This window comes from Aythya ferina (assembly GCF_964211825.1).
Source record: "Aythya ferina genome assembly, chromosome: 5".
In the NCBI taxonomy this organism is placed as follows: domain Eukaryota; kingdom Metazoa; phylum Chordata; class Aves; order Anseriformes; family Anatidae; genus Aythya; species Aythya ferina.
The window spans coordinates 12,347,614-12,370,116 of NC_140301.1; the positions used below are offsets into that span (position 1 = coordinate 12,347,614).

The 22,503-nt window shown below is 38.6% G+C and overlaps 1 protein-coding gene across 20 annotated transcripts in view; it reads right to left on the minus strand.

Moving 5' to 3' along the window:
- Positions 1-22,503, minus strand: part of CELF1 (CUGBP Elav-like family member 1) — a 64,712-nt gene that overhangs the window by 5,556 nt on the left and 36,653 nt on the right. For 11 of the 20 annotated variants that reach the window (XM_084522085.1, XM_084522083.1, XM_084522081.1 and 8 more), the window contains 6 exons: positions 19,545-19,673; positions 14,075-14,188; positions 13,716-13,901; positions 12,335-12,478; positions 10,701-10,869; positions 1,401-4,407 (listed from right to left, as the gene is read on the minus strand). In XM_084522085.1, coding sequence (XP_084378211.1) covers positions 10,742-10,869; positions 12,335-12,478; positions 13,716-13,901; positions 14,075-14,188; positions 19,545-19,673 — 701 coding nt within the window. In that variant the 3' untranslated portion in view covers positions 1,401-4,407; positions 10,701-10,741. Of the gene's footprint in view, positions 1-1,400; positions 10,445-10,700; positions 10,870-12,334; positions 12,479-13,715; positions 13,902-14,074; positions 14,189-19,544; positions 19,674-22,503 lie in introns of those variants that run through there. The other 9 variants (XM_084522092.1, XM_084522088.1, XM_084522090.1 and 6 more) reach the window with 3 other exon arrangements.

The following is a 22,503-nucleotide window of genomic DNA, read 5'->3' on the forward strand; positions in this document are numbered from 1 at the left end:
CGATTTTCAGAAATTAATACACTGGCTCTTATTTGTAGTTTAATACATTTAAGTATTGATAGTTCTAGTCTCAGTTTCATAAGATATAATGGACAAAGTTGCTAACTGATTGTGTGAGATGACGCTAGCCAACTTTGTTGCACAAGAAGGCATCTTCCATTCCAGCTAAGCAAACCACTTCTCCAATTCAATTGTTTCTCTCCATCTTTCACCTCGGACATATCTGAACTGAAATCTCTCCAGCCCCCCTTCTCAACAGCTGCAAATTAAAATGAGTGATCCCAGCACACTATGCAACAGGTGGCTCAGCGCCTTGCTTCGTAATTGGCGCGCTGTGGAGAACGGAATGCAGCACTGAATCCTGATGCTTGCAAGTGCTCTCAGATTTATTATCATGTAGGAAGTAATGGGGTGAAACAGAGCATGCCAGATAACAGAGAAAAAGGACACGGAGGAGGAACATAGCTGCCTTGAAAGTGCTTGCAGCCTGAGATGGAAGTCAGAAGGAAAAGCATTATTGAATTGTAGGATTTTTCACAAATGGGGCAGAGTCATAGCCGATGTGGTACTTTCCCCCTCAGAGGAGCAATATTAATATCAAACTCGGTCAAATTTATAAAGTGAATTATACTCTGACTACAGCAAATATTTATCTTTAGACAACTCAAACAATTAATGTATCTTAGTTCTAAGAGCAAAGCAGGTTAACTTTAGTTTATCACAAAACCTGAGCTAATTAGTCCTGAAGTGTTATAAAACCCCAACAGGTTTTATGAAAATTCCAATCACTTTGGATTTCCCTGTGTGGTATTTTCAGGACCAGGAGCACTGGGGACTGCAGACACCAAGATAAGCTCAGCAAGCTGGGTCTTTTTTGGAGTAAGGAGGCAGTGGGAGTGGAAGGTATGAGTTGATTGTAGGAGAGGTATGAGTTGATTTCTCCAAGAGTGCTTATCTAATCCCACACACCACCACGCATCCATGCTGTTGTTATATAGCTCCAGTTTGGTGTTATGCTGAAGTTCATCAGCCCTTGAAACACCACACAGCACACTGCATGCACAGGCAAATGGCTACCCAGCACTTCTGTGAGGCTGCAGATATATCTACAACCCACTCCCCAGTGTATCACATTTGTGTTATCCACGATTTTTAGGATTTGACTAGAAAATGATACAAATGGAGGCTACAGAAACAAAACCTTTTTCATTTATACTCAAGGTAGCTGATCTACATGGAAGGCTACTTTGTGCATCTAGAATAGGTATCATTGGACCATGAAAATTTTTGTAGCTCACGGCTACAAAACTGGAAGACAGTTCTCTCGTCTCTCTTCAGCTTCCCACACCTGTACCCCAAAAGAACCTCAAGTTCAAGACACAAACACAACACACAAGGACTCTTCTCAAACAGTTTAATAGCAAATAAACAAAGGAAGGTACCACACTTGGCATATACAAAATGACTTGTTGTCGGTGTGTCTGTGCAATTAAAACAGCTTTAAGTTGCCCTTTGGGACAAAAAGAAAAAAAAAAAACACACACACAAAAGGAAGAAAATTCCTTTAACACATACTCGCTCGTTCCAAACTTGTAACAAATCTTTTCATTTTAAATCCACTACACAAACTCTGCGATCAGATCAGAAAAGCAACATGTGCTCCTCTACTTTTGAAACCATTAAAGTAAAATCCGTAATTCTCTACAGAGTACAACACAATTTCACACAAAAAGACATTTTGTTTTGCAAATCAAAACAAGAAAAAAGGAACAGCTCAAACAAGGTAAAGAAAAGCATTTCTACGACTGAACCACGACTTCGAGTTGATTAAATTCCGTTACTGCAGAACAGACTCTACATTTGGTCATAGTGGCAATTTGTTTTCTCATCACATTGTGAATCACTTTACATTGTTTTCTAGTAGAAAAGGCAAAAAACTGTACAAAACCCCTAGTGTTAAATACAATGTTTGTACCAATAAAAAAGCCCACAGGTTTGTCTCCAAAATGTAAATTTTCTTTTTAAATTATTCACAAAAAGCAGCCAAAAATCAGAAAGGCAGCTGCTGCTCCACTGTCTCAAATCCATTAAAACCACCACAGAACAATTAAAACAACCAAAGGAAGAAAAAGGAAATAAGAAAGGAAAGAAACATCCAACGTTTGGCATTTTGGTTTTCTTCGGATATTTTTCCACAGGTTTCCCCAGAGTTCCTTATGGAACCACATGCGCACGTACAGAAATGCATTGGCAGTTGCTCAATATACTGCAGGGTATCAGTGCCCCCAGTGACACCCAGCCCTGTGCAATCAGACTGTGGGAATGACAGCAGCCAGCCCACAACCCTACCTCCAAAATAAACAAGCCTCTACCCTTTTCTCACCCAGCCTCACACTTCACTCCCAGGTATCTGTACCATATCCAAAAAATGTTCTGTCTCGAGCAGATTAAGGACTTTCTACACAAATCTAACCAGTATCTATTGAGAATATATAGTATCCTCAGCCAACTCAGGAGTAGGGTAGGAGGATAAATCCTTTTGCATCCTCATTAGCCCAAACACTGGACAAAAGTAAGATTTCTATACAATCAAACAATTAATTTTCTCAGCAAACCCCTTTCTCCTGGGATTTCACTTCACATTATTTTATACTGTTAAGATACCTAAACTAGCTCGCTTTGCCTTCTGACTGAAACTTCATCACAGCACACACTCTTCAGGTGCCTTCATCTAGAAGCTACGTCCCAGTTTCTACCTGTGCAGATCGTATGTAGGGTAGGGGGAAGCCTGCCACACAAAAAGCAGTAACCTGTTCTCTTTCATCCTGCAAGCTAGAAAAAACTGCTTAGCTCATTACCCAATTAAAAACTAAACAAAAACTAAAAAATCTCCGTAGAGATTCCCCAGCTAAGGCCCTTGAGAAGAGAGCTGGGGATGGTACCCTGTTCAGGTAACAGCTTCAGAGGCTGTTGTATTGTGCTTGTCACTTGGGAAAAGAGCCAGCAGTTGTATGACCAGGTTTAAAAATACTTTCTCTAGAAGATTTCCAACACTTTGTTTCAAGAGCTACCCTAGATCCTTCCAGGATCCTGCCACCAAGGTCTGATTGATGGTATTAAGCTGGGGCTGGACTTCACAAAAATGTGCCCTGATTTATACAAAATGCTAGTAAAGAGTGTTTCAAAGGAGCCCCAACTTCAGAGAGCTTTAGAAACAGAAATACTGTGAAGTTCCCCCACCTTCCTGCTTCCCAGCTATCCTCTTCCACCGAAACTCCTACTACAGGAACAACGCAACCAAGCCCTCAGGAGCCTGTGACAGCACTGGAGATGAAACGAGGTCCAGGTGCTCTGTCAGGCAGACAGTCTAAGTGCACAGGTAGATGCCCTCAGGTGGCTTCTGATCAGATATTTGCCATACCAAAAACACCAATTTAAAAGGATACCTTTGAAACCCGTTAAATTGCTCAGTTTTTGCACAAACTATAGAAAACAGAGAGGTGAAGGTGATATATACGAGGGTGTGAAGAAAACAGCAGGAAACATGCAAAACATTTCTGGGCACTATCTCAGTTTGAAAGAATAAAACGAAAACATCACATTTTGCTGAGGAGATTGTAGTTACGAAAAAAAACAAGCATGCTGGGCTTAACAAAATACAACATCAACTTTGATACTTTGATCAAATTTTCACTGCAGACTGATAATCACACAGGGAAGCGGGGGAAAAATAAAACTAAAAAAAAAATAAATCAGTAAATGCCAGGGCAAAAATGTAGCTACAATCAGAAGAAAATGTAGTTCAAGTGTTTTCTGCTGATGCCACTCAAGTCACAAGTTTGAACTCATAAAAACACATGCTGTCTCCTCAAGCACAGAAACCAGATCAGCAAAATGTGACTAGGAAGTCTCCTGAAAGATTGAGTCACACCACATAATTGACTTTTTCTTCAAAACTGTGTTTTTAAAACTAAGCACACAGAAAAAAACTAAGCCTAGAAAGTGATTGGCTGTATGTTCACAGAAATACAAATACTCCACAAGGTATGCTAGCAAGGCTGCTCTGAAGACAATTACAAAGAATCAGATTCACAAAATCAAGTGGTTATCTTACGAAGGTCTAGAAAAATAGAAATTCTTTTATATTCAAATGCAAGTTTAAATATTCCCCCTTCAGCAGTCTTTCTAGCAAAACCAATTTGGCAGCACAAAAAAAAAAAAAACAAAAAAAAAAAAAACAAAGAAAGAAACAAACATAATAAAAATACACATCAGCATCAAAAGTCAACACAAGGTCAAAGGTGAGAGTTCAAGCATCAGAGAAGCTGAAGAGACAAGGATTTGGACGATGTACTTGAACGCCACATCGACATGCTTTAGGCACAACGATGAACAAACGGCAGGAATCTAGAAAAAAAACAAACCAGAAAGAGGGAGACCCACTGAGTTACACAGAGCAGTACATCCAAACGAGGAGAGAGAGAACAAGAATGGGCACTGTACAATGAGACCTCCTGGGGAAGGGAGTTGACAGGGAAGGGCAGCACATGCCAACGATGGACAAGTAAAAGTCAAAGTACATGAAGGACACCAAGTAAACATCAAACTGCCAGAAACTAAATGGAAGCAGAGGCCTTGATTTCCCTCAACATCCAGTCCGTGGAGCACTCCACAGCCAAGTGACACGCTGACTAGCATGCATTCACCTTGTCCCGTGCCCCGTGTCTCTCTTAGCTCTGTTTAAGAGAAGAACAGAGCAAGCACTCTCCCCAGGAGACTGACTCTGAAAATATGGCTCCAGGGCTCACGTTTGCCCACAGAGATTGAGAGACAAGACGGGACACAAGGGATTTACAGGTGGTTTGATAGCTGAGACTTTTCCAGCATCCTAACATGGGAAGTTCTTAGGCAGTGGTAGCCCAGGAAATCCACGTTTCCACGCTCTTTCCTTCAGCTACACTCCCTTCTCATTCCCTAGGAGCCCGTGAAACTGGGGTTAGGTGGTTTGGAACAGGGGGAAAATAAAGATTATACAAGACATAAGTGGAACCAAAAACCCTACATATTAGAAAAGAATTCCTTAAGACTTGACTGCAAGTTAAGACTTGTCCTAGCTGAGCACTTTTCATATCGTTAGACCTGCACAGGGATTTTCCTCTCCCAACCTTTTATATAAACAGCCTCCAGCTCCCTGACTTTGTGAGGAGGGGATTCTGGGCTCTGAGAAGCTCTACAGTCACTGTTGCCAGTTTGATGAGTAGAAAAATGCATTTCCTGAAGCTTTCACAAAGTTTATAAATACATTAATTCTTACATTACATGATATAACTTTGTTTCTTCCCCTCAGCCTCTGAACTGCAAAACAGAAGAAACATTTTGGGAAGAATGTGGGAGGCAGGGCAGAGAAAAGGTTTTCTTCAGCCCTGTCCCTGGAACTGCACTTTATCTCGTTCGCTGCCTTGTTTTTTCAGCACCCCTCAAAGCTACAACTTACAGACGAATGCAAGATGAGACTTTTATACAGCATTTATAGCATGATTGAAAATATAAAGCAGTGCATTCTAGTGCCAAAGCAAAAAGTAGCACATCACCCACTAAATCTGCAAAACTTACCAGAAATGCTAAAATAAATTTTCTCTTTGTACTTTCCAGTTTAGAGAAAGGACTTAGTATGGAGTTTAATGAAGCTCTTGCAGTTATTTCTGTAGTTCTAGAAATACTCTAGATAATTTGCAGACAGCTGTGAGGTTTCAGTCCTAAACCACAAAGGCAAATGCATCATGAACTCTGAGGCATGAGAACAAATAAAAGGCATGAAATCAAGTGACATCTAGCATGCACCACAGGAATTGTGTGTGCCATTCCTTTAGGCTTTTTGGATAGATTAAGTATTTCAGTCAGCAATTTTGAGGGGAAAGTCCAAGATTCATTAAAGCCCTTAGGAAGGACTGGCCTACAACAGCAGAGCCATGAGAAGCTGAATGAGAACTGAATGACTTAGGGAAAGTTATTTAATTTTGTCCTTGTTTTATTCTCACAGCTGTGATAATATAATGCAACTGCTCAGCATTCTGTATTTTATACTTTGTGGTAAGCATGCTCAGGGATGTATAACATCCTTAAGTGTTTGCAACAAGCAGTTCTCGAAGCACTTTACTTGGTCATAGCTGCACCCTTCAACTGCAATTTGCTTTATTCAAGTTGCTTTTAGGTGCTTCCAAATGAAACCGCTAGAACAGCTCTGTAACTAGATGGATTTTACTTGGCTCTCCTTCCCTAACTCTCAACTATTAACAAGAAATATTTTAGTTAATTGTATGATGCAAGAAGAACCTATCACTCCTAACTTATTTTATTTAGGTGTAAAGCTTTTTCCTTACAGAGTTCTGTGTTGCTAGGAATTTTTGAGGCATCTGTTTTCCAAATAGAGCCCACAGCTAGTAAACTGTTTCATCACTAAAATACAAGAAGATAGTCACCATCATCTCATACTTTTGAGAAATTCTAATTCTCATTCTGCTTAGGTTTTAAATTTAATGACTATGTATCAAAGGCATTTTCTAATAATAAAAGTTTTGTACAATTGAGGGGAAAAAAGTTAGAGGGAAATATCTAATTTTGGACTGTTGATTATCTAGGGGGCTGAAGAATCTATGAGTTCATTTGCTATAGTACCAGATAGATACTAAGCAACATTAGACTAGGATTTCAATTGTTCATAATACTTTCATCTTATTATGGTATATCTAGTAAAATCAAAGGTCTTCTGAGACAAATCTATGAAATATACCAGCATTTCCATCTTGCTTCCAGAAAATACTTAAGTACTTCCTTGTGACACATATAACACGTAATTCTATTTTATCAGACATCTTACTAGCTTTTGTTGTAGAAAATTCAGATTCTTTGGTTTGAGTTTACACAATATTTTGCCCAGGGGGCTAGTTAAGCCAATCCCTCTGCAATTTATTTGAACTTGTCCAACTCTTATTGTACAATCCAGGAAATAAAGCATTTGGCACAAGAACAGATTATAATAAAGAAACCTATCTGATTATAACTTCCAACATTAAAATACTGAGGGGAGAGTCAAGTTTGCCTCAAATGGTTTTGTTACTTCTGTTTCTTGTTCCTTACTAACATCCCTTCCAGTCTCATGGTTCCTAACCTATACTAGCACATTTTAAAAATTATTACATTGTTGTTCTGCAGGCAATTTCCTCATCAGGATTATTTCTGAGCATTACTCAAAGAATTTTGGTAGATTCTTTTACACCAGCTGCTCATCAGAACCAACTCATTTGATTTGGGCAGTTTACCCCATGAGGTCCCAAGAGCTGACTGTTTTGCTTTGTGCTTGAATAAGAGCATGAAGGAATTAAAAATAGGAAAAAAAATTAAATGAATCCTCAAGCCCCCCCCAGATCCTAGACTTTCCTGACAATGAACGAGAAAGAAAACTTGAAGCCAGGAGGAACATAAATCTCTGTAGTCAGCAGCAGCCACCAAACAGACACAGGAATGTTGACTTTATCTGATCCGTTGTTAACAGAAAAATCTGCCCAAGTGACAAACTTGATACATTTATTAACTTTGGCAACATATACATTGATACACCAAAAAAAGGGAAATCTCAAACAAATACAGAAAAAGGGCAACATCTTCAGCTGGTGAAAACTGATGCAGCTCTGCTGAAGAAAGCGGAACTGCATTGATTCAAACCATCTGAGGATCACATCTTTTAGAATTTAACCTGCATAGATATTTTGTTTCTTTTCTTTTTGGCAATACTTATAATACAGTTACGCCAGTAAGGCACAAGAGCTAGCCCAAGTTAGGTGTCTAAGGTGGTTATGTCTGGGAGGAGTCACTGACCAAACTAAGCCACATTGTCAGCTGGTGAATCTCCTCAAGTCCACAGGAGTCACACCTATCTGCAACAACGCCAAGCTTGATCTGTAAGTCACAGTACTGAGGACACACTATAGGATGCAGAAGCTAAAATGTCTAATTTTGGACAACTGAAATGACTACTAAAGAGGCCAGAGCATCAGGTTAAAAGAAAAACAGGACAAAAGTTCTCAGCACAGTGGGGTAGGGTGCAAAGAAGGTAAGAGTGACTGTAGAGACCCCAGAGCACAGTGCTCTCCTCCAGTGGTTCACAGCGTTCATCTTCCCCATTTGGCAGTTGTTGGGCTGCAAACAGGCCACTGAAAATCAGTAGTTTCAATCATGCACATCATTATGTGTGTAAAACAATCACATTCAGGATTCTACAAAACCCTGGCCTTTTTTTTTTTTTTTTTTCCAGTGAAATAATTTAGGCAATAAATATTCTCCACCCTGGAGCGGTATAAAACTTCTATAAAAATAGAAACAACATTCTTGGTTACAGCAGGTTGCACCTGGAGCAGCTGCTCCCAACTATTTTTTTTTCTATTTTTTTCTTTTTTTTTTTTTTTTTTTTGAAAAGTATATTATTTATAAAAAAAATCCCATTATCACCCTGGAGGCCTTCACACTCCAACACTCTCTTCTCAGAAAACCAGGACACATCTTTCCCGTCGTGCAGAATTCAAGTGTACATGGTTCACTTAAGTGTTTACGTTTCTAGAGAGATCCAAATAATTAACATTGAAGGGTACCACATGCCAGCATAACTGGGAAATTTGGCAGTCTGGCCTTTGAACCTTTGCCACCACAAAATGATCTGTGTTAATACTGACAGAGTTACCTGTCTGCCGTCAATGTGGACGGGCATCGACTGTTGGATTTTCAGTTTAACAATGGAAAGGGCTCTTCTTGGATGCTATGGGTCAGGCCTTCTACTTCTGAGGTTTGAGATCCCTGGGAATGCATGACATTCCCGACAGACCACCACGCATGGGTGCACAGATTCTGAACATGATCTCAGTCAGGTTTGATGGGTTTAGTGCTCCTCCTGCTGGAGCAGAACAGGCAGTCCAAACCCTACGTCTGACTCCACACATGTTATTTAGCAGCTGGCTCCCAGACAGCAGTGTTTGTTAGCTTATGCCCTGGGAAACAGCATCAACAACTGGGAATACAAAGGAAACAAGGAAGAGGAGAAAATATGAGGTAAATGGAAATTCTGTTAGACACACAGAAATTGTAAACTTCCTCTTGTGACAGAAGTGGATTTTGATGATTATAACATGGGACTCTACTGATTTCTTAAAACAACTCAGGCCAGAGTGTCAAAAGTCCTCTGAGTCCCCTAAAACCAGTGTATAAGGCCCTTAGCAATCCACTAGAAATTTCAGAAGTGTGCAAAAAAATGTGTTAATTGAAGGGTTGTGTTCAATTTTCCTTCAGTATAAAAGATAACAGTACCAAAATGCAGAATAAGACTGCAATGTCTCAATGCTCTGCTCTGGTTCCACAGCATGGGTGTTAGCCCTGTTTAGCACTGGTACACACCACCTTAAAGGAAAACTGCAGTATAAAGAAATACCTAATTACTAGACTAATTCACTGCACAAATTAGTTGCTTTTTCTTTTAAATAGGCAATTATCTTTGCAACAGAAAGACTGAGAAAGCAAATCCTGTAAGAACACGTATGAAGCAGGAGCCTCAAGAGCTGTTTCAGGGTAACTCTGGGCTTTGTATCTCAATTTAACAGTCATTTTAATAGAGAAACAAACAGCACATATTATGCTTATCAGAATGAATTCCAAGTAATACTCTGCAACAAGGATGCTACTCCACAGAAATGGAGAATGCGATGAACTGTTAGGAAAAAGAAAATGGCAAAAAAAATCTGCAGGTTATCAGGGATTAAAAATTTCCTGTTTCCAGCCCCAGATGTATTCATCTAGACTCTCTAACCTATGTCTCTCTAAACCTAGCTAATTATAAAGGATAAGTTTTCTTAAATAGGGAGAAATTCACTGCATCTCATTAATATTCAACTGTAAATAGTGAAGTTTTCTGGGCAGAGACATTAACTAATAATTTTATAAAGTGCTGTGTACATTCACAGTGCTACATACACACTACTTTATATACAAGAAAACAAACAGAGCTGCAGTTTTCCTTTGGCTTGTTAATGCGTTCACCCTTCCAATCTGTCTCCTGCTTTAGAGATGATTTATTAATTCCCCACCATGGCATACAGTTAAGGAAGCATAAAAGAGTGGGTGTGGCATGACAGAGGCTATTTGGAGTTGGTTCGTCGCTCACCCAAACTTGGATGGACTAAGTTCTCCTTCCCCATCTTTGTTTCCATCAGCTGTTCAGTGTTATTTCTGCTTTCCCCTCTCCTCTCCCCATGGCAGTGTGGTGTCAGTTCTGCCTCCCCTTCTCCTCTCTACCCCAAGGCAGTGTGGTGTCAGTTTCCACGGCTCCCTTAACCTTACCTCCCGACCCCCAAGGAGCTGGCATTGGTCCTTCTCAACACACACTGGTTACAAACACAGCAAACTTCAAATAAGGGAAAAAAAAACAAAAACAAAAAAAAAAAAAACAACCTCAGCGATATGGCACCTAAACTCCAAAGTAAAACACTGGAAACAAAAGCACAAACTTGTCCTCCATTCGAAGCAGGATTCTCAGCAGAGGCTGCAGCCGAGTCTTCAGGGGAAGATGTGCCAGATAGAACGGCATGGATCAGCTTCCAGGACTGTAAAAACACAGCCTTAGGGCTTCGAATCACTAAGTGCGCTCCTCTCCAACTTACCAGAAGATCCTTCTCACTCCAGTCCCGGAGGGGAGGGGCGCTCAGTATGGCTTGCTGTCATTCTTAGAGCGCTTGAGCTGTACTTTCAGACGCTTCATGCCAATCTGAAAGCCGTTCATTGACTGAATGGCAGCCTGTGCAGAGACAGGATTGTCGTAACTTACAAAACCTGAAGAAAAGGAAATACGTTATTATTGCATGCCAAAGTTGTAGAACAGCTACTCACAAGGTATGAGAAGCTTGCATGAAATGCAATTTACAAAAGCTCACAACTGTTTAGTAAGAAGTTTTTATGAATACTCTAAGGGCTCTCAGACAAAGATTTGTTTTCTGATGTATGGAACTTCGATCAAAAGATAAACACAACTCAGGAAATTGAAATAATATTTTTTGTCTTCCAATAGGAAAAAAAAGAGTACTGATGTTTGTTCTGTAACATCTTACAGCTGGGAGAACAACAAACCTGGAAAACATCAATCTATCCAAGTTCAGTAAACGTAAAGGACTGAAAGCACCGTCACATGCAAGTGGCACTTAAGGGACATGGTTTAGTGGTAGACTTGGTAGTATTAAGATCAATTCCAACCATGGCCTTAAGGACCTTTTCCAACCTAAATGATTCTATGATCTTGGCATTATAGGAGTAGGTTAGTTTGGAGTGAAGTAGGTGTTAAGGCAAGCATGGTACTTGTACCAAAGGTTAAGTTTTTGTCTTATGAAAAGTTGTGTATCAATCCAGGAGAAGAGCATCCTCTAAATAAAGATCCCAAGGTTTTTGAAGAAACCTACTACTTTAATAACTCTAGTCAATGGTTGGTATCACTGCCTGGGGAGATCATCCCATATGCAGGTGTTACAGCCTGACGCTCAGTGTATTTTTTGCTGTCATCTTTGTTTTGTTTTCACAAGGCAAAAGCTTTTCCACATCTTTTAGACCATCAAAATACTAAAAAAAAACCCACATGGTATTATGAAGGCACAATACTATGGAAACCATAAAGATTCATCTCTCCTATTCACAGTCAGGAGAGCTTACAGCACTACAAAAATGCTACCACTGCTCGCTCTCTCTGTTGTTTTCAAAGTGGTGAAAAATGAAACCATTGAGTTGTGCAGTCCACGTGCACGATCTTCTGCTTCACAAGCTAAAGAAGAATATGTCTTTTGCTCACAACACAGACTTTAGCAGTTAACTGAAAATAATCTATTTGGATAGTAAAAGTAGCATGACACAATTTATATTTTTTGTTTAAATTTCTTGCCCTGATGCATCTCCAGTCTAAACACACACTAATTAAAAGAAAATTAGGGTAAGGAATGCAACCAAATTTAGGTAGTACATAACAGCTGAAATAGTTCTTCAGTTACCAAGGTTTCAAGTATTAGGAGGAAGCTTTAAAAAATGCCTTCAAAACATTTATAGAGCATGAGAGTTCAGTGCTCCCATAATGTATGGTACCTTTCATAAAAATAGAAATAATTCATAATGATTATGTAGTAACATACGTAGCAACATAAACAGTTCTTGAAAAGAGAAAGGAGGGAGAGAAGGAGCTGTACCAAAGTAGACATAACAATATGCTGGAAAAGATTACTAGAAAGAAGCCATCCCTCTACAGATAGACCCAACGTACCAAAACACTTGCTTAGATTGGTCTGCTTATCAATGAAAACCTTGGCAGAGACGACATTTCCAAATGGCATGAACATCTGAAGAAGATCCTGATCCCCAAACTCCTGGGGGAGATGGTAGATAAACAGATTGGCTCCCTCTGGACCTTTAAGCAACAAGTAGGAATATAAACTCAGAAAAAGAATAAATAACGTAGGCCTACTTCACAAAAAAAAAAGTGAAAGAGCCATTCAAGTCAAATCTTCTAGTGAAAACAATGACATTGCTGTATGCACTTCTATAGAGTACTTGATTCCAGAATAAATCAACCTGATCCTTTGCTGAGATGGGGCATTCATGTAATTCTAGCTCTTTCTCCACCATTTTTGCTTGTAATTTCCACATCCTACGAAAACTGGTTCACAGATCCTAGTTGTAACAAAAGCTGAACAATAAACTTGAGCTTATTTTGTTGTCTAAAGAAACTATGTAGATCTCAACAGAAACAAAATAATCAGATTACAAGTAATCTCACATTCTTTCCTTATCATCATCCTACATTCTGCTGAAAATTTACTCCTATATTCTTCTTTTTTTTTACACTACATGTTAAATTGATTCAGAAATTGAAGAGTGAAGAGATCAGCAATAAGGATCTAAGGGAAGAGATGAAGAACAAAGACACTGGAGTTCACATTTAGAAATACCAAGGAAATAAAATAAAAAAACTGATTTTCTGACAATGGGATTTGTCAGGCTGAGGACCCATACCCTCCCCCAAGAAAAAGGATGGGGACTATTACTAAGCATTTAAGGCTAGTTAAATACTACTGAATACTAAACACTGCCTGTATAATAACTACTTTGGACAGCCCTTAGAGGGACCTCATAGGCTTTCCTTCCTTTTCCCCCCCCCCCTCAATAACTATTATTCTAAGCAATGCCATGAAATTAAAGCTCTGCACATAGGGTAAGTCACCGGGGAGACCTCATTGCAGCTTTTCAGTATTTTTAAGGTGCTTTAATACTTAAAGTGTTAAGACGGAGAGCAACTTTTTGCTCAGATAGACAATGACAGGACAAGGGGGAAGGAATGGTTTTAAACTGAGAGGGGAGATTTAATTAGACATTATGAGGAAATTCTTCACTCAGAGGGTGGTGAGGCACTGGAACAGGTTACCCAGTGAAGTAGTGGATGACCCATCCCTGAAAGCATTCAGGACCAAAATGGGTGAAGCCCTGAGCAACCTGATCTAGCAGGTGGCATCCCTGCCCACAGCAGGGGAGCTGGAGTTAGATTATCTTTGACGTTCCTTCCAACCCAAGCCATTCTATGATTCTACGAAGGCAGTTGGTCTTGCCCTTTTAAGAAGTCCTCTCGAGGTGTACAACTTTCTGCCTACCTTCTTTTTGACTTCCTGCTGCACCAATACTTTGTTGTGTTAAGAGACTCTGGTTATAGAGCGTGGGCAATGCAGCAGCAGCATATTGCTGGATTCCAGAATAAGCCTGCGTGAGGGCTTCCATTGTGCTACCTGTCCCATTTGAGAGACCACCACTGCCAAGTCCTCCATTTAAGGCTGCCATTCCTGTATAAGAAAGAGGAAGTAAAGATGACTAAGTAGTGCCATCAAGTCAAAACCATTATCTTTCAATACTCCACACTACTATAAAAAGAAAAGGAACACGTTAAAACAGAACTAGCGCAACTTGAGGAATGATAATCAGCTATTCCCCCAGCCCACCACAACACACAGCTTACCTGCTAGAGAGCTAACATTCAGGCCTGCTGTAGCCCCTGCCAGTGTCTGCAGTGCTCCAAGAGAAGCCATGGGATTAACAGAGGAGCTGCTACTGGAGCTAGGTGAGGAACCTGCTATTAAAATAAGATAATTAATCTCCAAACAATACTTTTTGGTTCTGAAAACTCAACTTCTTCATTAAATCATTTCTGCAAGAAAAGCTAGCACACAACAGACTAAGGCAAAAGAGAAGACTCTGTCAATAAAGCCATCCTAAGCCCACACAACTTGATTGATCACACCACTTGTATCTAACCCCTTGTATCTAATCCCTTTTTTGGAAAAAAATCTGCTTCCTAACAACATCCACTTTTTGCAACAGTACTAATTTAATCAAGTGTAAGGCATTCAATCAAAATACGATCATCAGCTAAATTTTGTATCTCAGTCAAAGTAACTAGCAGCAATGCTTATTACTGCTGCCTGAAATGAGTAAGAATTGCTATATATTAACATCAAACCTTGACACACCACATAAGGTGAAAAAGACCTGACACACAGATATTAGCAACATTAAAGAAAACTCCAGTCAGACTGAACATATGGTTTTCCCATACCGCCAGAGCAGAAACAGCAGATGCTCAAATTATTCTGACACATTAAATAATTTTCCATTAAAAAAATCCTACTGCAGCAGCTGGGGCTATGGGCAAGAAAAGATTTGGAACACAGACCTAAAATATAGAGCCAATCCTCTGTTGACTGTATCACTAACACCTTCAACCATTTTTACCTCAGTAAGTGAAGTCTACAGATGCACTCCCTAGCAGACTGCTGGCTTAGATGGCCTGCCACGTTCTGCAATAGGTAGAGTTAGAACTGAAAACTGGAGCAGTAAAAGCATCTCATAGTCCTTTGAGAGGAATTTATATCTGTGTGGGTAACAGAACTTACGTCAAAGTTCTCAAGTCAAACATAAAAACTTATGACTTATATCAAGTACGTAACAAAAGAATCGAAATTCAAGCATTTTCAGTTTCCTTCTCATTCTTTGTAATTCTCAGTATGCAGCATTTATCCATTACAACTTTGAAAATAATTGTTATCGTCTTTCAAGCAGATTTACATACACTACATATCCATCAATTTATATATGTTTCACCATGTCTCTTCTGGAGTGGAATGTGGTAACTGTTTAAATGGGATACTGCAAACTTACCTAACAAGCCACGGCAAAAGCGTGCTCTTGTACCCAATGAAAACTGCATGAGAACCCAGGGAGCTGCACTTTGTATTACAGTTCACTTTTTGTGCTGACAGAGGAAAGGACAAGCCTACTCTGTGAAAAGTTCTAGACAAACTCTTAACAAGTCAGAAATTGAAAGACAATGTCTAGAAGACATTGATAAGCTGTATTTCAAGATGCTAACTCCAAAGAAAAGAAGACACTTCCTGTCTGTCAGTAGCATATTAAATGTTGTAAAAAAATAAAATACAGAGAACAAGTTAGAGTAATTCTCAAGTTGGTAGAAAAACAGAACAGCTGGCTGAATAAAAGCCAGCATTCAGAAATGATACAGCTGCCTTGATTTTAGAGTATCACTTGTTTCTGCAGCACTTCATTGCTAATCTCCATAATTCAAGCAGACACTTCATTTGACAGATGAGAACACTATTTCAAAAGAAAAGAACAAGTAGCAGCATGGGAAAAAAAGAATAGAGCCAAGGCTAGAGAGCAAAGTAAAAGAGAATGGATCCTTTCCCATCTTCAAAAAGGTTGTGATTTTAAATCAATTAATTTAAACCACTGCAAAAAGCTGAACACGGTTATTTTAGTTTAGCTAGCTTAACAGACATCTGTTTAAGCAAAACAAGAAAATCTTTAATATGAGATAATTTGGCTTGAAAACACCGAGAAAATTTAATACTTGCATTTTTTTTAATCACACGTATATACCAATTGCTGCACTGAGTCAGCAAAGCACATTCTAATGATGACAAAAGGTATATAAATAATAGATGAGCAAAAATACATGGCAATTACAAAACAATACTTCTTCGGTATGGTCTCATAGGTTCCAGCAATCTGTGGCTCTAAGACTTGTTCAGTCAATGGGAACATCTTTGCATTTAAGTTACGATTTTCACTCATTAATTACAGTGCATTTTGAACACAATTTTATTTTTTTTTTTGTACTGTACTATATTCTGAGCCACTGACTTCTGCCACTTAGTGCATGCACTATGCAAAAGAATACATCTTTTCATTTTTGAGCTGTCAGCTCGTAACTTCAGTTGATATCCTGTAATTCTCATCTTGGAATATCTAGCAGCCAGTCTATCCCAATTCATCTTTGTCACACCACTAATACATTTGTAGGCTTCTGTCATATCCAACTCCTACATAAGTTTCTCCTTAGTTGCACTGAATAGGGAAAGAATTCTGCAGTTCTAGTCATTCTCTCTCTTTTTCTGTTTTTGTAGTTCTCATATATTATTTTAGATTTGAAAACAGCCCACAGCAATGGAAATGGAAAACCAATATAGGTTTATACATGTGCTTTACTCCATTCCTATCCCTAACATTATTTCTCTATTTTGTTGCTGTTGTTTATTTCCTTCTTGCTTACTACTGAATATATTTTTTTTAATCAGTCTACTGAATTATACTTAACTAAAAAAGCTTACTGTAAGATTGTTAACTGAAGAAACTAAGGGTTTTCAGAAATTTTTGTCAGGTAGTAAAGAATAGCTAGCAAAGATAAAACTAGGGTAAGAACATCAACCATCTTGTGAAAGTGGGTCTAGGTATGGTTCAAGAGGGATGCTCTGAATACTGTGGAGTTTTAACAATATTCCATGTGAATACAATGTGAATGCACATACAAATATTAATCAAAAGACAATTATAAGTTTGATTTTTTAAGAGATAATAGCTAATTCAGAGTGAAAAGCCACCATGCTTTGTACTTATGAGAAGTATCATGAGACTGAATGCTATCTATATACATTGAAACTTTCTTTTCAATTCACAGTTTTAAAATGTGAAGAATATTAATAGCTTTAATGAAAAGCCCCTGAAACCATTTAAGAGTTTGATTGCTCATTGACTACATATAGACCATATATCCTCCAAATTTCATTTTTGAACTTCTTTTGAACAAAGATAATCTCTAGTTTTTAAAATTATACTTGAAATTACGTTTTAAGAGCAATACAATAGTGACTGCTTCACATTAGAAGCCTGCGAAGAGTAAACTACTACATGTGTATAGGGTATTAATTCAAGTGACACATCACGATCACTCAACTGGTGACACACAAGCATTTATTGATGCAACTGGCCATCAAAAAGTTGTTTGGATTCAGCACAGGTGGCACTTAAAAATTGACTGCTGTTCCCCACCCCTAGCTCTCCAACGGTGTGACCAGAAGGGGAACCCAGTCCTAAGATGTCTCTCTCTGAAGGAAATGACACCTGCAGGGTGCTGTGTGACTGCTGAAATCCACAGAAGGGAAAGCAGTCCCAAAGAATCACAAATTATAGCATAACTTCAGTTAAAAGGGACCTTTGTGGATTATTTAGTCCAACTGTCTGCTCAAACCTGGTCTAACCTCCCATTTAGGTAAGCCTCTTCAAGGACCTTTCCAACTGAATTCTGAACTTCTAAACTGATGGAAATTCCACAGCCACACTGACACCTGGTTTTTGTGCTTAATGACTTTAACCATGTTTTTCTTTTACGACCAGATTTTTCTCTGCTGCAGTTTGTGTTCACTGTCCTTGTCCTTCCACTGTACACTTCTTCCAAGAAGAAACTGGCTCTACCTTTTCTAGTACGCCTGACACTAACCTCAAAACCTGCCTACCAGTCCCCTTGCCCACCTCAACAGATAGAACAAACTTGCTGCAGTCAGTAAATGACAGAGCCAACAAGGAAAGCTTGGTTCTAAACATCAGGCATAGCCAATTATAACCTGGCAATTCCAACGCTGCTACTGCATGAAGAGATATGGGAGAAATTCTCAGTTACATTCACTTCCATGCTTTCTCTACAATGAAGCAGTAGTAATGGACTGTAAATGTAGCTCTTCTACAGCCTCAACTCTGTGGTGTTTTTTTTTGTTGTTGTGTAGTCGTTTCTTTCTTAATTATACAATAGGATACCATAGCTGGTACCCAAGATAAATTCTGAAACTTTATTTTGAAACTTTATCTTCAAGGACTGCAGACCACAAAGTTTTTATATTAAAAAACAAACAAACAAAAACTGCCTGTATACCAACAGAAGACTCAGCTGAATTCTCTCTCAGGAATTTCTCTAAGTAGAAAACTGCGCAAAACACCCAGAGCTTAACTCCTGATCATGTGACCTAAGGTCTTCTAAACAGCTTTCCCTTATAATCTCCTTATCATCTCTTCACCTAGTTCCTTGGTCTTCCTACGTAATACAAAAAGCTACCTGGGGCAGTCTAAAAGACCCCTAATAAGCACCTCCTTTGGAGTCTCACGATTACATGTGAGGTTGTCAACTTTGTAGGCTGTATTTCAGAACTAGATAAGCAATCTGGATTTTTATGAAGAAATAAACCTACGTATCACTCTATACATGCTGGAAAACTGACACCCTAAAAATACAGGGCCTCTCTTCCCATGTCAGGATTTAGAAATAACTGAAAATAGGATAGAAATATAATTGAGTAGGATTCTGACCCACATTTGCAATAGAAGTTTACCATGTCTGATGTGAGCAAAGTTACTTTTTTTTTTTTTTTTTTTATTTGTTGTAAATAATAATCACATTTAACAATAAGGTGGCAAAAGGACACTGTTCAGACATCCTAGTCTCTCTGGATAACGTACATGACCTAAAGAAAAAAAAAACACAAATAGAATGGAAGAGCAAGATACTGATTTTTGAAGTGTAACTGATAAAATCAGTTCCAGACAACCTCTTTCCAATAAGTGTTCTATCAAACTGTGTATTTTGCTTCTGTGAGGCAGCTGTAGTATCCTTTTCAGTAATGCCAGAGGAACATAAAGCTGTCTTTCCTACTGCACAGAATGCATTACTTCCTGCTTAAAGCATCCTATGTTCCCCATGTCCACAGGAAGAGGGTACATCTGCTACATACCTGTCTGAATTCACAGAGAAACTACAGATGTGATGAGACTGTAGCAAAATTACTGGAAAGAGGTCACCTACCTTTCTGCTTCACGATAACCTTAAAAATCCTTTTTACTCTAAATTAACCTTACCAGGAATACAGTGAGTTAAAAAACAAACAAACAAACAAAAAAAAACCACACACACTTTGCTGGTGACAAAGATACCTACCCTAAACAAACACCAGTAAATTTACAAGAAAATCTCCTTATCTGTTAAAGAACTGACATGACAGAGATGAACAAAACAGATGATATTTATCCTGAAAAGACTCCCAGAGCAACCCATGCCATAACACACTACAACACAGGCCGTCTCTTACCTGAGCTGGTGAGCACACTCAGGGGACTGCTGGAGGAAGTGAGTGCAGCGGTGCCACTTGGTGTATTCTGAGCTGCACTGGCTGCAGCTGCTAATGCAGCCAGGTTCTGCAACTGCATCGCATTCAGTCCTGCAACACATTGAAGAATACACAGAGTTTCTCCTACAATAGCCACCATCATCCAAAACTAACAAATCCAGTAACCTCAGCACATCATAATGGGATTTGTGGTAATGGGCAGGAGCTTAAAAACAACAGACTTCAGTACCAGTTACCGATCTCTTCTACATTGTGATTCCTTGTTACAACTAAAATGAAATGTATTTTTTGCCCAGAAGGATGATTTCTCTAAAAGACCAAGTAGTCACAGTCCCAGATGTAGACTCCAGAGCACAGACATTTTCAGGCAGTGTTATGTACAGTCATAAAAGCATAGCAGTTTTAACTGCTATGGACAGTTAAGACAGGGTATAACAGCTCATCTGCAAGCCACAGAACTTGTCTATACACCAGGCTAATAACCTCATCTTGTCTCATATCCGTCTCCTCTCTACAGGGGAGCAGCAACAACTGCAGAATTCTTTCAAGAAGGCCTACACAACACAGTAGCCAGCGTCACACCTTTAAACTGCCATCAGCTGAATATTAGCATGCTTTATCTGGTCTCCTTGGCAGACAAGAAGCAACAATAAATTGTAAAACAGTGTTGAGTGGCAAAATTCCTGACCACAAAATCACCTACTGTATGCACAGGCTAGCCAGCTGGTCAAACAAAAGTGGTAAGGAAAATGGAAAACATCAGGCAGGTTGTAGGTAAACTGCCAGTAATACCAGTGGGAGGAAGAAGAGCCGATGAACTTTTACTGGTCATTTACTCATCTGATTCATCTTCATTTTGAGTTATAATTTAACCTTCAGCAGGCTAGCTCCAATCTTCCATTTCTGCTTCTCTTTCCTTTCCCTTATTTCCCTTTCACATCTCCACAAGAAATTTTAATTGTCATCATTCATGTAACATTATCCAAATGTCTTAAGTAGATCCAGCTCCTCATCTTTTGGAAGATGAGTACTTGGTGATAATGCACACCTACCAATTAAAGTCTCAGTTTTGCACTTTAAGTGTGCAAACACAACATAAGAATGTAAACGGCAGTGCAGCATAAACTGTTCGTTCTTTAAGTAGCTTCTACTGCTTTTAGTATTTTTTTTTTTCCTCTTTTTTTTTCCCCCTCCTCTAATTGTTCTCTCTTTGTGATCAGGTCTGTATCTTTAATCATATTTAGTGCCCCAAACATGAGGATCCTGATATTGTTTATATTCTTTAAGGTGCAATTGTAACATAAAAGTATGAAGTTAAAACCAACAAGGTTTTTTTTGTTGTTTTTGTTATTGTGCTACAGAGGGTTAAAACTGCAAGTGTTAGAGCTTGTGAAGAACAGAGCAGCTTGCTTCCTTTCTGAAGCAGTTTGGCATGTACATGCTGCACCTGTTTTCTTGTCATCACATTGTTTTCCCATCTGCTTTCAAATAGGGTCAAGATTAAATTTTGTCTATAAGCCTAATACAGAGTGGGATCTAATTACCTGCTTATTTTTCTAAGAATTTCAGGAAAGGCGATCAAGTAAGATATTAATGGGACTTTGAAACAAACTCTTCCTGTGTAGAGCCATAGACTTGGAATACTTCTTTCAAAACACCATGAAACATGCTACTTATATGCGAGGGTTCTCATTTTATTTATTTATTTTTTTAAATTTATAGCAAAGTCAGAAATACCCTGAAAATTCCATATACAACCTTATCTATCTGGGCCACCCTAACATCCATATTGTTGTGACAATAAATACAAACTGCTATACTATTTTTCCCCTTTATCACTGACTGCTTTTTTAAACAGAAGCAATAAGTGAAAAAATGTCACGAAATCTATTTACATCACCACCAAACAGGTGTTTGTGAAACTAAATTTGCTTTTAGTGAGACTCTAGAATCCAAGAGCTCTGAAGAAGCTGAACATGAAAAAAAAAATACACCTAAGAAGCTAAGGTTAGAATAAGTCTAAAGAAAACAACGAAGTTATTAGAACGGACAACACAACACTTGTAAAAGCTTGCAATTGTTGCTGGTGGATGTACAAAGAGACTTTACTTTTTAATACTTTAAGGTCAACCTCTGCACAGACAGGGCACGTAATATTATTAACTACTGGACAACTCTAAGAGGCAATTTTAAAAGCACTAAGTGTTCAGTATTAAAACCAAAACTATAGGTTCTCTGTCAGCAGAAAAATTTAGAGGAAGTGATGAATAGAGTTACTAACATGGGTTTTATTATTCGCCATCCTCTGAAGACAGAAAGTGCAATTAATTTGCAGCCTCAGTTCAGAAACTTTTACATTATCTCCATAATCCTAAAGGATACTTCAGATAACTTCACTTATGTTTTGACTAGCAATCAACAGCAAGGAATTTGGCTTATATCTGTTAAGCTGATACTCCCACATCACAGCAATATTGTAAGTAATTGTAAAACAAATGCAGGAATTAAAGAACCGGAATGAAGGACTAGTTCACATTACTTGCAACAATACATTTTCAACTTTGAGGCATTTAAAAAGAAATAATTTAAAATATGAGACCTAAACAATTAAACACATGCACTAGTGCTTATTTCAATACCACGGTGCTTCAAATATGGATCTGTTTGGATGAAAATAAACAGTCCTTTTTTTTTTTTGTATCCATAAGGGAAGATAATTTTAAATGCCAGAGGTAGGGGAGATAAACAGGATACCACAACTTACCTTGGAGAAAACGATTAACTAAGATTAAGAAGGAACATGCACACTTTTAGCAGAGAATTTCTGTCATTCCACAGGAATGGGTAAACTCAGGACTACTTACTACAACTGCAATATGTCTACAAGCCTTTTGGCTACTTTTTCTACCTGCCTTTTTTT